This window comes from Thalassophryne amazonica, chromosome 16, assembly GCF_902500255.1.
Source record: "Thalassophryne amazonica chromosome 16, fThaAma1.1, whole genome shotgun sequence".
Taxonomy (NCBI): domain Eukaryota; kingdom Metazoa; phylum Chordata; class Actinopteri; order Batrachoidiformes; family Batrachoididae; genus Thalassophryne; species Thalassophryne amazonica.
This window is the reverse complement of record NC_047118.1, coordinates 90432907-90450513: the sequence shown is the minus strand read 5'-3', so window position 1 is coordinate 90450513 and position 17607 is coordinate 90432907. Positions and strand designations below refer to the sequence as shown.

At 43.1% G+C, this 17607-nt stretch overlaps 1 protein-coding gene across 1 annotated transcript in view; it reads right to left on the bottom strand.

Moving 5' to 3' along the window:
* The window catches only part of amdhd2 (amidohydrolase domain containing 2), a 132676-nt gene extending 124582 nt beyond the window's left edge, over positions 1 to 8094 (bottom strand). The window contains exons 1-3 of the mRNA XM_034190837.1: positions 7930 to 8094; positions 7717 to 7853; positions 2631 to 2770 (exon numbers count right to left, since the gene is read on the bottom strand). Coding sequence (XP_034046728.1) covers positions 2631 to 2770; positions 7717 to 7853; positions 7930 to 8012 — 360 coding nt within the window. The 5' untranslated portion in view covers positions 8013 to 8094. The remainder of the gene's footprint in view (positions 1 to 2630; positions 2771 to 7716; positions 7854 to 7929) is intronic.
* Positions 8095 to 17607: the final 9513 nt, after the last annotated feature.

Genomic DNA, 17607 nt, shown 5'->3' with positions numbered 1-17607 from the left:
TATCCTTATGTGATCCCCACACTCTAAGATGAGAACCTATGGCAGTAGCTCTGGCCCCAGGGAACCATTTAACAGTGGCTGGTGTCTCTAATCTAAGTTTGCGGGTAATGGAATACCCTATCACACAACATTTTAAGATGGGGATGGGGAGGAAGCTGCCTGTAGGCAGGGATGACTATCAACAGGCATCTCAAAAGCAGAAAAACTGTTCAAAGTCAGTTAAGGTGACTGCTGACTGGGCTCCACAACTTTACACTGAGCTTTTCAGGCCTTCTTCCATCTCACCACAGTCCGAAAGCCTATCACCAGCGGAGCTAAGCTAAAGTTAACAGGCACACTAGCCACCCAGACACTTAACTCATCTGGAATGTATAACTCTAGTGAATTTATAAGCTGGTCTAATTTACAGACAACTCTCAGAGAATCACCCCATCTGACAACATTATGCAACTAAAGTAGACCTCAATGTCTACCCTAAGTAAACCCTAAACCAAGTACAGGAAGTTAGCACAGGCTAAAAGACAATAAGCTTAACCACTCCTAAATCACACACAGAAATGGACTCCTAGGCTTTAAGCAGTCACAGTGAAATTGGAATTAATGAAATTGAAGCACAAACAGTTTAACTAAAACGCGGAACAATTACGACCTTTTGTTAAGTGCTGCATGCCATTCTCAGTGGCACAGGAGGTCTATCTGAGAAAATGGCCGTAGGATGTCGACAACTTCTATGAGTTCACTCAGATTTTTTTTTTTTTTGTCACTTTCTCCTGCAAGTCCATCCCTGTTGACACCTTCTATGAGTGCACACCTCTGGTTTCTCTCTGTGACTTCTCCCTGCGCTCCAGCAAGTCAACAACTTCTATGAGTGCACTCTTCTGCCCCAACACTATTTTTGAATTAAAAGATAGCAAATGAAGATTTTATTTTAATGACTTAAAACGGTTGTCAAATATTACAATTAGAGAAGTAAAGAGAAAGCTTGAATGAATCCTCATAAAATTATGAATATTATAAGCAACTGATGACATTAAATTGCACTAACAGATCACTTTTATGGACAAAATACAAAACTCAACTTCATATGTTTGTCTGTTGCTTTGCAGAACTCTTTAAAACCTTTTAAACACTTTGAAATTAAGCAGCAAAGAAAGAGGTTTTACCACGTTTTGGATCCTGCTCTAATGTTTGCCTGGTTTTTATAACTGCCCTTAAAACCAAACAAATTGACCACATGGAAATTTAAAGATGTTAGGAAGCTTTTGATTAATCTGACATTTTCTTTGGACTGACAAGCTCTGTCCTGGGTCCTGAAGAGACCTGTGGTGAAAAGCTGCCAGACCACTTCTTCCACAGACACCAAAGGAGACGACACCCGATGTCATCTGTCCAGTCTGAAGGATTTCCAACAGGTCAGGACATGTCTGGGACTATGTGTTGTTTCCACAAGGTGCAACATCAAGTATACCATGGAACCACCTTGGAACCTGGATGAGAACAATCCAGGCAGACCACTGGTTCAACCCTCGCCTCTCTAGATTAGACAGAACTTTATGAATCCTTTAGGAAGACTCCTTCAGGGAAACTGAGTAATCATCTCTGTGCTGCAGCCAGGTGAAACGTGCATGTCCTTGACCTTCTGCAGCTGCTGGGATCCTCAACACAGAGGTACCAGAGAAATGCACCACATGGACAAAATGTGGTTGCTGTGTAGTTAGGGTTCAGATGTGTCCTCACAATGTAAATGATACTCTGCATCCGAGTTTCCAAAGTATCCTCTTGTTTGCACAGTCATTCTAGTGGTACCCAAGGATCCTCTAAAGAGAGCAGCCAGATAGGGTCCTGTACGTAGGATACTCCAGAAACTGTGCAGCAAAATGTATAATCAGAGTTCATGAGCCCAAGCCCATGGAGCACCACACAGAGGCCACTCAACATTGAGTGAATGAAGCCTTTTCAGCGCTAACACAAATGGTAAGATGTCGCGGGATTCCCAACAAACAACGCTGCACCACCATCTGGGTATCAGATGCCGGCTTTCTCTCAGGGCGGCAGATGAGCAAGACTGCCCATAACTAGTGAACTGCAAGGAAGGGGCCACTGCCCCCTAGTGGGCTATGATAGTACTGCCGGTGGCCCATGAGAGCGCATTAAAAATAATCAGGAACATTTTGGATTACAAAATCAAAAGTCTGAGATTTTTTAAAAAGGTATAAAAACATTTATGATTGTTTTTAAAATGTAATCAGAATTAATAAAGCAAGCCTGCAGTGAACAAAACGACAGACCATCGCCCTTAGTTTTTATTAATTACTGACCGACATATTCAGTGGTGTGGAAATGTTCTTGAATCCAAGTATCTGTAAAGGTGATGGTTCAAAGGGGATGAACACTCGGACTGACGTGTGCTTCAAAGAGGTTCTACTTTGGGATCTGTATTTTCAATATCACCTTTTCAAACCATCGGTTTGTATGTGCTCATAAGAGGAAACACTCCGTTGTTAATGCAGACATCATGCAAACAGTGAGCTGTAGCACAATTTAAAATGATGATCTGGCAGTTTGGTGATACTGTCCAGGGGACACATACACTGCAGTTGTGTATGACATTGTGGCCTGAGTGGTTTTACCTTGTGGTACACAGCAGGAGGAGAGGTGACAAGAGTGGGACAAAACGATGTTACACCGTGTTCCAGGATCTTCTTGGCCACAAAAGAAACCCCTTCCCTTACATTGTCAGAGGCCTGAGAGAAGTCGATGCCGTATCCTCCTACAGGGACACATAAGACTGGTGACACTATGATACAGAATATGAAGCATCACCACCCAATAATAACTGTGACCCATCACAGCAGGCAGACCATGACAGATCTTAGTGCAGCCTTTGAACCTATTGATGACAGCACATTGCTTGACAGGCTTGAAGTATTTTGGAATTTATGGGTGGGTTCTCTCATGGTTGACATCATTTTTATTCAACCTATAGCAATTTACTGTGTATAACAAAAGTACATCCAAATATTCCACAATAAAAAAAATGGGGTACCTCAGGGCTCCGCATTCAGTCCTCTGCTGTTCTCACTTTGAAAAGCACCTCTTGGACAGATACTCCAAGAGTATGGAATTACTTTTCACTGTTATGCTGATGTCACTCAACTCTATATGCCAATGCAAATAATCTCAAATGATGATTTTTAAAAAAATTTGGCAGCCTGTAATTTTTTACATTTAAATTAAGAAAAGACAGTTGATGATCATTGGTCCTGTAAGACACAGACACCAGTTTGATCATGTGTCATTCATCAGAGTAATGAAGTCAAACATTTTCCAAGTGATATTTGCTCTCATACCATCCCCCAGTTTACATTATAAAGACATTTTTTTTCCATCTGTAGAATATAATTAAAATTCTGTCTATGGATGATGCAGAAACATGGTTTTCTAGAATTGATGATTGTAACGTCCTATTCACCAGCTTGTCAAACACGAATATCACAAGGCTTTTGGTTCAGAATGCTCGTGCTAGAGTTTGAAGCGGGTGAAGAAAATTTGATATTACCTCATTTTCGCCTCACTGCATGGGGTTCCTGCTGCAAGAGTTAAGGTTCTGTCATTAACATAAAATCCTAAATTAATGAATGCCTTCTTATCTGGCAGAGCTTACAAGTATTAAACCCTATGTACTGGCCCATGCTGATACATGGAGTTCAGGTGAGAGCTGGGGAATGTCCCATTTCAGTGACTGATCTGACATCAATACAATCACTGGTGTACCACCTGCAGTCTGATTTTACTGGCACTCAAATCTTCCCCTCTTGGTTGTCTTTCAGCTCATCGTCAACACTGCACTGGATGTGTTTGATTTGCTGCAACATTTCTATCTTTGCATGTTCTCACAATTCCAGAGGAAGAGACTGACAAAAAAGAACTGGGATAGTTGAATAGAGATGAATAAAAGTCGATAGGTGTCCAAGAAGATATGGCACATGGTGAAAGAGATGTGGCAAGCACTGACTGACCAGACACAGAGCCGAAGCTGGAAAGGTTTTGCAGCAGGTTAGAGCGATAAAGAATGAAAACTTGAAATATACTGACAAGTCAGGAGCCTGTGTTGAGAATGTGGAGGGAGAACTTTGAGGAGCTGAAGAATGAAAAAAGTGTTTGTGTGAGTGAGAGTAAGAGACAAGGCTGCATGATGTGGAGAGAGTTAATCAGGAAGTGCAAGGAATTACTAAGGATGAAGTGAGGGCAGCTATGAAGAGGATAAAGAGTGGAAAGGCAGTTGGTCCAGATGACATTCCAGTGGAGGCTTGTAAAGATCTTGGAGAGATGGCAGTGTAGTTTCTAACCAGATTTTACAGGTTTTACAGATTCAGTTCATTTAGACCAAATCTGATAAAACCTTTTCTTTTTGCACTCTGAGGGAAAATGACATGTTTTCGCATGATGTAAATCTTGTGTATGATATTCAACCATTCCCCAACAGTGGCTGCTCCTACTCTTAACCATGTTCTTGTGATGGCCCTTTTACTTGCTGCCACCAGAATGCTAAGTCATTCTGTCTTTAATATTACCATTTTTAAATATGTAACCCTTTCCCCTGGTAGATATTTTCACATGTTAAAGAAATGTTTACGCCAAATACATTATCTATATGTTTGTGGATCCTTTCCAATACGAGGTCGGTCCTTTTTATTTTTTTCAAAAAATAGATGGATTTGATTCATATGTTTTTACGTCAGCCAAGCTTGAACCCTCGTGCGCATGCGTGAGTTTTTCCACGCCTGTCGGTTACGTCATTCGCCTGTGAGCACGTCTTGTGGAAGGAGTGGTCCAGCCCCCTAGTCGGATTTCCATTGTCAGGAAATGGCGGAATGATTTGGGCTTTTTTTCCATCAGAATTTTTTCAGAAACTGTTAGAGACATGCAGCTGGAAACCATTAGAAAAATTTATCTGGCTTTCGGTGAAAATTTTACGGGCTTCACAGAGAATAAGGAGTGTTACTACAGCTTTAAGGACGGCTTTAAGGACGCTCGGCGCACCGCGCTCCGTGCCGCTATCGAGAGGCACAAACCACCAGATCATTTCTAAATGGATGGCTCTGTGGATCCGAGACCGTCGTGTGCACTTTCTCTGGTTATCACAAGAGCTGGACATCAGCCATTTTCCGGCAGATTTCACTTTTAACAAGAGATTTTGTCATGGAAAGCCACGCGGAGGCTTCGTGCGTCACGACCAATTCGCTGATCGACCGATACAAAGAACGCCTCCGTTTCGGAATGTTAGAGGACAAGTTGGGACATGCCTATCTCGGCTTTCAATGCTTACCAGTCCAGTGAGTATCAGAGAAATTGTGGAGAGCTGGGCACCTGCTCATGCATCTTTGTTTCCTACAGCACTTCACTTTGTGCACTCTCTTCCTCCCCATCTTGCACAGTGTTTAATCTTCGTTCACTAGCCACACCCCCTTCTAGATTGCTCCTCACGTGCACCATGTTAACTCCTGTCCTATTTAAGCTCCTCCCAGCCACCACACCAGCACCAGTTTGTTGTCTTGTACACATTCCAGCTCTCTTTGTCAGCTTTTTGCCTCACCGTGTATCGTATCTCTGCTCTGGTTTCCTCGACCACGCCTCTTGCCTCAACCCGGATGTCAAATCAAATCAATTTTATTTATATAGCGCCAAATCACAACAACAGTTGCCCCAAGGCGCTTTATATTGCAAGGCAAAAGCCATACAATAATCACAGAATCACGGATGTCTGTGTTTGCTCGTGCCTCTGACCCCTGCTCAACCATGACTGCGTTTTTGCCTGATCCTGATCGTACCTCTGCTCCGCTGCTTGATCACGTGTCCCAAAACATGGAATAAAGACCATGTTTTCTCCTACACCTAAGCCTAGTCTGGGAGTTTGCATTGCAGGTCCAGCCGCTATGGTTGCCGGGCAGCCGCCACTCTGACACAATTGAGCTACTAAATAATATTCTGGTAGGCAGGAAAGGCCTATTCCACCCTTCCCTGTTCCTAATTCCTAAATCTCAAAAATAACCTGTGCAATTCAACAAATTGTTCAGGTGGTACTTTGACAGGTAAACAATCAATCAATCAATCAATTTTATTTATATAGCGCCAAATCACAACAAACAGTTGCCCCAAGGCGCTTTATACTGTAAGGCAAGGCCATACAATAATTACGTAAAAACCCCAACGGTCAAAACGACCCCCTGTGAGCAAGCACTTGGTGACAGTGGGAAACAATGAAAAAGGTCAAGCATCCAAGGAAGAACATTCAGCTTGATTGGCTCAATCCTGGAATATAGGCTTAAAAAGGGAATATTATTCCATTTTTGAATGTCTGTTTTTATCTTTGAGTACAAAGGACCATAGTTGAGTTCAAACTTTTTTTAGAAAATTCTTTGGCAGTAACACTCCCAGGTATTTATTGAATTGTGCCTCCCATCTCCATCTGTAGAAGTTCCTAATTTCCAGTGATGGATCATAATTAAATGTTAGTGTCAGAGTTTTATTAACATTCATTTTGTACCCAGACAGAAAACAGCATTCTTTTTTAATCGTAGTTCCTTTTTCCAATCACACCATAATGTCTCGAACATTCATTAACATCCAAAACCATAGGCCCTTCAAAATAATAACAATTCAAATGAATTAATCAAAAAGAAAAAGAAAAAAAAAAACTCACCACACACCCACAACCATCAGTTCAGTCAGGTCCAACAGTTTTCAAGGATCCAAGATAAGAAATACATGACTGCCACACTTTTAGAAACCCTTCAGCCTTCCCTCGAAGTCTAAACTTGATTTTTTTCTAGTTTGAAAAAACAAAAACAAACAAACAAACAAACAAACCATAAGATCTTTCAACTAGGGATGGGGCCGATCCAATCCAACACGGGTATCGGGTTCCAATACAAACATAAATCACGGCCCGGAAATTTCCGATACAACCTTCAGAGATTTGTGATCCAGGATCCACGCCTGTGTGTGCGTGTGTGTGTTTTCTACTGAAACATGTCCACAAGTGCTGCTTGCTGCTCCGCTGGCTGGCTGTGGAGTGCGGGGGGTGGGGTTTCTGAATGGCCGTGTGACTCAATGAGATGGCGAGTAATGAGACATGCCTCTGTTCAGGAAATCGCTTCCGCAGTCTGCAGCCAGCTAGCAGGTGAGCATTGAGGATAACTGTTGCTGACACGTCCACTGAAACACTGCAAAGCAAGACAGCAACGTGCAATGTTTGCAAATCCATTGTACCTAAAGGTGGAAGCTCCGTCGCGACCTACAATACAGCGAATCACACATTAAAGAGGACGAGCATTTTTTAACTGGGGCAGAAAGTCTAAAGGAGCCGGGAGGAAGGGTGCGAAGACTTACCCAGACTGATTCCAAATATGGGTAAACTAAGTACTTGGTTTCTTGTGGTATTTTGGAAATGCGCTCCTTCTTTAAAACAGTACATGTACTCGGAGTGAGTGTGCCATCTGGTGTTCAAAAGTTGAAACATCAGCCACTGACTCAACAATGGCCCCATTTACATACACTGTTTTTGAATGTTTGTCATTTTAGTTTTACTCTCTATATGTTTGATAGAATCCATCTCAGGGTTTTTTTATTCTATATTTTATTTTGTTCGATCTAGATAATGGTGTTTTGTGTGTTCCGTGAGGTCCCAAGCTGCACGATCTGTGCGTCTCATACCATTGATCTGGACATCGATGAACCCAGGGGAGATAATGCTGCCTTGACAGTCCACACGGTGGTCAGCATAACCCTGCTCATCAAAGAACAGCTTCTCAGGATCCAAGATCCTTCCTTCACGCTCCCACAGGTCCTCTCTGCAGACACACACACCACCACGCTGAGAGTGCTTCAGGAATACCAGCGATGTGTACGAGACGGTGTGTGTTGTACCTTTGTAGCTTGTGCTTTCTGAGAATTCTACAGTTGATGAACTGCGTGATGGGAGCGTCAGACACGGATTTGTTAGAAGGCATTTTTCTTCTCTCTCAGGGAAAGTGCTTGTGGTGAAGACACTCGGGACACAATCAGTCCACACTTCAACTTTGCTTCAGAAAACTGAAAAATCACAGCAGAATAAATCGTTAGTTGTTTATTTCTTTCCTTTTGTGCAGAAACAAGAATGTGAGAATGACTTTTCAGACAAAAAGACAAAACCCCTCAGTGATCCTGACATTTTCTCTGTCACTGCAGACAGTCTGAAGCAAAGATATTTTATGTTTTGTGAGATTAATGTAATTTCATTCCTGCATCACATTCCAAAAAAAGATAGGACACTGAAGGTCAGGATCGCAGGCAGGCCTGACCTGTACCTGTGCCCTCTTCTTCTGCAGCCAGGTCTTTGTAATGTGTGCAGAATGTGGCTTTTCTTCATCTTGTTGAAAAAAATGTGTGCACGGAAAAGAGTCATCTTGAAGGCAGCATATGTTGCTCTAAAATCTCAGTGTTCTTCTCTGCATCAATGCTGCCATCACAGAAGGCAGGGCACTGAGACAACCCCAGGCCACGACAGACCCTGGATTTTGAGCCTGGATCTGGAATACTGATTCTTCTGATCATAATGCACAATGTTTCCACTGTGTGATGATCCAACTCAGATGCCTCTGAGCCAGAGAAGATGATGCTGCTGCTTCTAGACAAGGTTAACATATGGCTTCTTTTTTTCCACAGTAAAGGTTTGGGGGCATTTGTGAATGTAACTCCAAAGTGATCCCTTGCTCATGTGGTTATATCAGCGAGACAGTGTGTTTCGTGACGGCTCAGTCTTCTGCTTCACGGAGACATGGCTGCATGACAACATACTTAACTCCACAGTGAGGTGACCCAGATTTCAGTTGGTACAATGGGGCCGAAGCTGCGCCGACAGCAGCAAAAACAAAAGGCGGAGGAGTCACTGTCTACGTGAGCAAGTGGTGCAATCCGAGACACGTTACAGTAAGGGAGCGTGTGTGTAACTCAGGCATTAAACCTGACCTGCTTAAACCCTACGTACCGGCCAGGGCTTTGCATTCTCAGGGTGCAGGACTACTTTGTGTCCCTAGGGTGAATAAGAAGTCTGCAGGTCACAGAGCTTTCTCTTATCGTGCCCCTGTTCTGTGGAATGATCTCCCCGCTTCAATAAAACAGTCAGATTCTGTAGAGACTTTCAAATCCAGACTTAAGACACACTTATTTTCTGTTTCGTATGACTAGCATACTGGTATAGTACAGTTCTACGCTTTTTACTCTTTTAATTCATTTTATTAGTAAACGGAGCGTGTCGCAGCCTCAACTTTACCTAAATTCTGGGTCTTTTAGTGAAGCTTAGGGCTAGTGGCCAGCGATCACCTTAGTATGGTTCCATCCAGAGATGGGACTGGGTATTTTTCTTCTGCAGGCCTCCTGAACTGTGCACCAGCATGGACTCCCAAAATTTCCTGTATATTAGTTTTTGTAAATTGTTTTGGTAGCATGGCCCAAGTAGAGGGTCACCTCTTTGAGTCTGGTCTGCTTGAGGTTTCTTCCTCAAATCATCAGAGGGAGTTTTTCCTTACCACTGTCACCTGTGTTCATGCTCTGGTGGTTGGTAAGTGTAAAGCACCTTGAGGCAACTTTGTTGTGATTTGGCGCTATATAAATGAAATAAATTGAATTAAATTGAAATTGCGCTCCTGGCAGTGAGTATTCATCCTTATTATTTGCCAAGGGAGTTTTCACATGCCACTCTCCTCATTGGTTACATCCCACTGGTGGCAGACATGTCTCAGGCCAATGACATCATCACCTCCGCGACGGTGAGGCTACATCTCTGGAGATTTTAACCATGTTATCCTTTCAACAATGACGAAAAACAGGAGAACGTTTCCACAAACAGTGGGAGAAGAAGAAAACTAGAAGGGTGGAAATGAGAGTGGGAACTTTGAATGTTGGTAGTATGACTGGTAAAAGAAGAGAGCTGGCTGATATGATGGAGAGGAGAAAGGTAGACATACTGTGTGTGCAAGAGACCAAGTGGAAGGGAAGTAAGAGCAGGAGCATCGGCGGTGGGTACAAGTTGTTGTACCATGGTGAGGTCAGGAAGAGAAATGGTGTTGGGGTCATTTTAAAGGAAGAGTATGTTAAAAGTGTGTTGGAGGTTAAACAAGTGTCTGACAGGGTGATGAGTGTGAAGTTGGAAACTGAAGGGGTGATGATGAATATCATCAGTGCATATGTCCCACAGGTAGGTTGTGAGATGAAGGAGAAAGAAGATTTCTGGAGTGTGTTAGATGAGGTGGTAGAGAATGTGCCCAAGCATGAAAGAGTGGTGATAGGAGCGGACTTCAATGGGCATGTTGGTGAAGGGAACAGAGGTGATGAGGAAGTAATGGGTAGATATGGTATCAAGGATAGGAATGGGGAAGGACAGATGGTAGTTGATTTTGCAAAAAGGATGGAAATGGCTGTGGTGAATACCTACTTTAAGAAAATGGAGGAGCACAGGGTAACATATAAGAGTGGAGGAAGGTGCACACAGGTGGACTACATTCTTTATAGGAGATGCACGCTAAAAGAAATCAGAGACTGTGAGGTGGTGGCAGGAGAGAGTCGTTAGACAGCATAGGATGTTTGTTTGTAGGATGACTTTAGAGGTAAAGAAGAAGAAGAAGAGAGTGAGAGCCCAACAAAGGATCAGATGGTGGAAGCTGAAGGAGGAAGACTGTTCTGTGAAATTTAGTGAGCAGGTGAGAGAAGCACTGGTTGGAGGGGAAGCAATTTTGGACAACTGGAAAAGTACTGCAGATGTGGTGAGGGAGACAGCTAGGACAGTACTGGGTATGACATCTGGACAGTGGAAGGAAGACAAGGAGACTTGGTGGTGGAATGAAGAGGTCCAGGAAAGCATAAGGAGAAAGAGGTTGGCAAAAAAGTTTTGGGATAGTCGGAGAGATGAAGAAAGTAGACAGGAGTACAAGGAGATGCGGCGTAAGGCAAAAAGAGAAGTGGCAAAAGTGAAGGAAAAGGCATATTGTGAGCTGTACAAAAAGTTGAATAGTAAGGAAGGAGAAAAGGACTTGTACCGTTTGGCCAGACAAAGGGGCAGAGCTGGAAAGGAGGCGCAGCAGGTATGGTGGTAAAAGATGCACATGGTAATGTGCTGACCAGTGAAGACTGTGTGCTGAGAAGGTGGAGGGAATATTTTGAAGAGCTGATGAATAAAGAAAATGAGCAAGAGAAAAGGCTGGATGATGTGGTGAGAGTAAATCAGGAAGTACAAGAGATAGTAAGGAAGACGTGAGGGCTGCTATGAAGAGGATGAAGAGTGGAAAGGCAGTTGGTCCAGATGACATTCCAGTGGAGGCATGGAAATGTCTAAGAGAGATGGCAGTAGAGTTTCTAACCAGATTCTTTAATGAAATCTTGGAAAGTGAGAGGATGCCTGAGGAGTGGAGATGAAGTGTGCTGGTTCCTATTTTCAAGAACAAGGATGATGTGCAGAGGTGCAGTAACTACAGAGGCATAAAGTTGTTCAGCCACAGCATGAAGTTATGGGAGTAGTAGATAAGAGTTAAGAGTAAGAGGTAAGAGTAGTAAGAGTAGTAGAAGCTAGGCTTAGAAAACAGGTGAAAATCTGTGAGCAGCAATATGGTTTAATGCCAAGAAAGAGCACTACAGATGCAATGTTTGCTCTGAGACTATTGTTGGAGAAGTACAGAGAAGGACAGAAAGAGTTACGTTGTGTGTTTGTGGACTTAGAAAAAGCTTATGATAGGGTGCCAAGAGAAGAGCTGTGGTATTATATGAGGAAGTCTGGAGTGGAAGAGAAGTATGTTAGGGTAGTGCAGGACATGTACAAGAATAGTGTGACAGTGGTGAGATGCGCAGTAGGAATGACAGACTCATTCAAGGTGGAGGTGGGATTACACCAAGGATCAGCTCTGAGTCCGTTCTTGTTTGCAGTGGTGATGGACAGGTTCAATCAATTTCAATCAATTTTATTTATATAGCGCCAAATCACAACAAACAGTTGCCCCAAGGCGCTTTATATTGTAAGGCAAGGCCATACAATAATTACGTAAAAACCCCAACGGTCAAAACGACCCCCTGTGAGCAAGCACTTGGCGACAGTGGGAAGGAAAACTCCCTTTTAACAGGAAGAAACCTCCAGCAGAACCAGGCTCAGAGAGGGGCAGTCTTCTGCTGGGACTGGTTGGGGCTGAGGGAGAGAACCAGGAAAAAGACATGCTGTGGAGGGGAGCAGAGATCGATCACTAATGATTAAATGCAGAGTGGTGCATACAGAGCAAAAAGAGAAAGAAACACTCAGTGCATCATGGGAACCCCGCAGCAGTCTACGTCTATAGCAGCATAACTAAGGGATGGTTCAGGGTCACCTGATCCAGCCCTAACTATAAGCTTTAGCAAAAAGGAAAGTTTTAAGCCTAATCTTAAAAGTAGAGAGGGTGTCTGTCTCCCTGATCCGAATTGGGAGCTGGTTCCACAGGAGAGGAGCCTGAAAGCTGAAGGCTCTGCCTCCCATTCTACTCTTAGAAACCCTAAGAACTACAAGTAAGCCTGCAGTCTGAGAGCGAAGCGCTCTATTGGGGTGATATGGTACTATGAGGTCCCTAAGATAAGACAAGAAAATTTAGATGCCTGTATCCAGGAAAGGCTGCGGTTCCTGACAGTCTCAGCCCCAGAGTGTTGAAGGGATGTCCTATTCAGCTGTGTGAGATGTTACAGCACATCTTCAACTTGAGCCTGAGCCAGATGGTTGGTCCCGAGTGGTGGAAAACCTCATGTCTGGTCCCTGTGCCCAAGAAGAAGAACCCCAACACACTTAATGACTACAGACCTGTGGCCCTAACATCACATGTTATGAAGTCACTTGAGAGGCTCGTCCTGAGGCTCCTCCACACAGTCACTGAATTATCACTGGACCCCCTGCAGTTTGTGTACCAGCCCAAAAGGGGAGTGGAGGATGCCATCATCTTCATGCTGCACAGGCAGGCAGCACTGTGAGAGTCATGTTCTTCAACTTCTCCAGTGGCTTCAACACCATCCGGCCTGACCTGCTCAGCAATAAGCTACGGGACATGAGGCTATAGAAGGCTATGCTGGTGGCCTGGATTGCCAACTACCTCACAGGCCACCCACAGTATGTGAGGCTTCAGGACATTACATCAGACACCATCAGGAGCAGCACGGGGTCACCACAGGGGACGGTCCTGTCTCTGTTCCTGTTCACACTCTACACCTCAGACTTCAGGTTCTGGTCACAGTCCTGCCATCTGCAGAAGTTTTCATATGACTCTGCCATTGTGGGCTGCATCAGCAGGGACCAGAGTACAGGAGTGTGGTGGACAGGTTTGTGGACTGGTGTGAACTCAACCACCTGCAGCTCAATGTATCCAAGATGAAGTAGCTGGTGGTGGACCTCAGAAGACAGGAGACCAGTCCTAACCCAGTTATCATCAATGGAACTGAGGTGGACATTGTAGACTACTACAAGTACCTGGGTGTCCACACCGACAACAAACTGGACTGGACTGTAAACACAGATGGTGTGTAGAGCCGACTGTACTTCCTCAGGAGGCTCAGATCTTTTAATGTCTGCAGAATATGTTCCCCATTTTGTACCACTCTGTGGTCTCCAGCATCATCTTCTACACTGTAGTGTGCTGGGCAGCAGGCTGAAGGCAACTGACATGAATACACACAACAAGCTCATCAGTAGAGCTGGCTCTGTCCTGGGGGTGGAATTGGAGTCTGTGGTGGAGGTGTCGGAGAGGAGGATGTTGAGAAAACTGCTCAGCATCCTGGATCACATCTCCCACCCCCTGTATGCCACAGTGACATCCTGTCAGAACACTTTCAGTCAGAGTGAAACTACCAAGGTGCACCACAAAATGCCACAGGAAGTAATTCCTACCTGTGGCAATCAGACTGTATAATTCCTCCCACTTCTGCAGGATGAATACATAATGAACAGAGTTATTCAGTTACTCAGAGTTATGTGCAATTTTGTCGAACATCTTATGCAAATGTCTTAAAAAATGCAAAACAGGAAGCAGAAAGCTTGACCACATTACACCCATTTTTGGCATCCCTTCACTGGCTTCCTGTCCCTGTGAGATCAGATTTTAAGGTTCTGCTACTAACCTATAAAACTGTTCATGGACTGGCACCTCCCTACCTAGCTGACCTAATTAAACTTTACGTACCGGCCTGGGCTTTACGTTCTCAGGGTGCAGGACTACTTTCTGTCCCTAGGGTGAATAAGAAGTCTGTGGGTCACAGAGCTTTCTCTTATCATGCCCCTGTTCTGTGGAATGATCTCCCTGCATCAATAAAACAGTCAGATTCTGTGGAGACTTTCAAGTCCAGACTTAAGACCCACTTATTTTCCCCTTCATATGGTAAGCATACTGTGCTGTGACTTATTTACAGTTGTATGTTATAAGAATACAGTTTACATCATTATTAACTGAATTTAACGTGATTGTACATTAATTACAATAAGGTACAGCGGAATGTATTCTGAGCATTGAATGATTTACTTTGGAAATCCGGAAATGTTTTATTGTGAAGGGTGCTCAACCAGAACCAGACAAGTTTGTGATATCTTGACTTCGTTTTTTTTTCCATAAAAATGGCAAGTTCACGTCATTTCTCTTCTTTTAATAAATGCTGAACTAAATGGTCAGCAAAGACATCTGAGCCTCCATCATGCTTGCAGAAGCTTTCAATGCGTAACATACTGGCATAGTTTGGTACTATGCCTCCTACCCTTTTAAATTCATTTCATGAGTCAAATGAGCAGATCTCAGCCTCAACTTTATCTAAAGTCTACGTCTGTTAGTGAAGCTTAGGACCACCGTTGGACTGACAGTATTGCACACCGGGCATTTGCCCGCTGGCCTGATGGCCTACGGATTTTTTTTTTTTTTTTTCCTTTTTCGAAGTATATATATATATATAATATAATAATAATTTAAAACATAACGCTATAGGTGGATACCGGTATATAAACCCTCCTATTGGTGCATAAACTGGTAGATCGGCCCTTTAGTCATGACTGATTGTGGCCTGGACCAATGAGGTGAGGGGCAGGCCAATTACCCCTCCATCTCGGGCCTTGGTTGGGCTACACAGTGCGCCAGTGCCGGACAGAGCGATAACGAGCGATATGGATGGTGGCGCGAAGAGGAAAGGTGGCGCTGAAAGAGCCAGGGATCAGAAGAGAGTAGCCCTTCAGGCAGATGCTGCAAAATGTCTTAAAATAACAGACATGTTTGCTTCGCATGGACGCGGAGCATCCACATCGGAGAAGTTCAACAGGTGGACGAGGCGGGGACCACTACGGCCATGATGGTAAGTGAAGGTTAACTTCAGCTATTAATTGATGAACAGCAACCTAACTTGTTCATAAATCGGACATCTGTGTGTGAGAGAGACATTCTGATCTTCTGGTCCGAAGTAAAGTGCTGTCTAACTGGGTCACTCAGATATGAATTAAGGTTGGATATTATTTTCGTTCGTGCTAACTCTGCCAGTCACGTAACCTAGCCTAGCAATGTAACCTCTGCAAATGGTGTGTATGGCTAGCTACCATGCTGCCGCCGCCAGGTTGTTTCTTTATTCTTTATTCTATTTGTGTGACGGTCGTGTGTCGGTCATATGACAGATACCCTCTCTACTTTTAAGATTAGGCTTAAAACTTTCCTTTTCGCTAAGGCTTATAGTTAGGGCTGGATCGGTGACCCTGGACCATCCCTTGGTTATGTTGCTTTAAGACGTAGACTGTGGGGGGGTTCCCATGATGCACTGTTTCTTTCTCTTTTTGCTCCGTATGCATCACTCTGCATTTAATCATTAGTGATCGATCTCTGCTCCCCTCCACAGCATGTCTTTTTCCTGGTTCTTTCCTCAGCCCCAACCAGTCTCAGCAGAAGACTTGCCCCTCCCTGAGCCTGGTTCTGCTGGAGGTTCTTCCTGTTAAAAGGGAGTTTTTCCTTCCCACTGTGGCCAAGTGCTTGCTCATAGGGGGTCGTTTTGACCGTTGGGGTTTTTCATAATTATTGTATGGCCTTGCCTTACAATATGGAGCGCCTTGGGGCAACTGTTTGTTGTGATTTGGCGCTATATAAGAAAAAAGTTGATTGATTGATTGATATGAAGTATGCTGTTTTGCACAGTCTGCGGTGCGGTGGCGTGGTATAATGGCGTCCCTGTCTAAAATGTATTTTCCCAACCTGCTGACTGCTCGTCGTTACCAACGTGCTTTCCCGAGCAATTACAGAGACATGCGTATAAAACGTCATAACAGCATGGGATTAAAAGTAATGTGGTGTTATTTAAATGGACTGCATTATATAGCGCTTTTCCATCTGCATCAGACGCTGAAAGCGCTTTACAATTACGCCTCACATTCACCCCGATGTCAGGGTGCTGCCATACAAGGCGCTCACTACACACCGGGAGCAATAGGGGATTAAAGGCCTTGCCCAAGGGCCCTTAGTGATTTTCCAGTCAGGCGGGGATTTGAACCCATGATCTTCTGGACTCAAGCCCAACACCTTAACCACTAGACCATCACCTCCCCTCCCCCCATTTATACATAAACATATTTACTCTACATAAGTTGTTATTTCATTTAAAGGTCGAGAATGTGTTTTTTTTGTAGTAGTAGGGTCCATTTTATCTCATTGGTCTGCATGTAAGTTAACAGTGTTCCTGTTGCATTTTAATGTTTGTTTTACTGATATTCATATTCTTAATATATAATTGTGTATTTAATTTAGTATTTTATTTTGTACAAAGTAATTATTGATTCATTACAAAAATAAATGATAATCATATCTACAGATCTCTGTTGAACTTCTATTATTATGTGAATCATCCCTTTTTATTTTATACTCTAAATTAAATGGATGAAACAAATCCTATTCTTTCCACGTCCTGGCATAATTTCACATACCTAACATTTTACTTTAAACAGAGTCATTCTCTAAGTTGATTAGCAACACAAATTGGTAATAAAAGAAATCCTTGAAGTTACTTGTCGCTTGTAGTGAGACAGACAACTGTCTCCATCTTGTGGCCTTTTTGTGTATTGCAGTTTCAAAAGTTCAACCTTTGTATCCAGTCATTGGTCCAGTCATCCAGTCATTTCTTGCTTTATATGATGAACTGTATCACACAAGTAATGATATATTATTTATAGTATAGCCTACAGTATTTATATAACAAATCAATCAATCAATCAATCAACATTTATTTATAAAGCGCTTTACAGCACCGACTGGTGTCCAAAGTGCTTAACATTAAAAACACAAATTTACAAAAATAAAACACATATAAAATAAATTTTAAAACATAAAAAAGAACATAAAAATATTTGTTTGTTAAAACAAATGTTTGTTAAAACAAATGTTTTTATATACACTCAACAAAAATATAAACGCAACACTTTTGGTTTTGCTCCCATTTTGTATGAGATGAACTCAAAGATTTAAAACTTTTTCCACATACACAATATCTCCATTTCCCTCAAATATTGTTCACAAACCAGTCTAAATCTGTGATAGTGAGTACTTCTCCTTTGCTGAG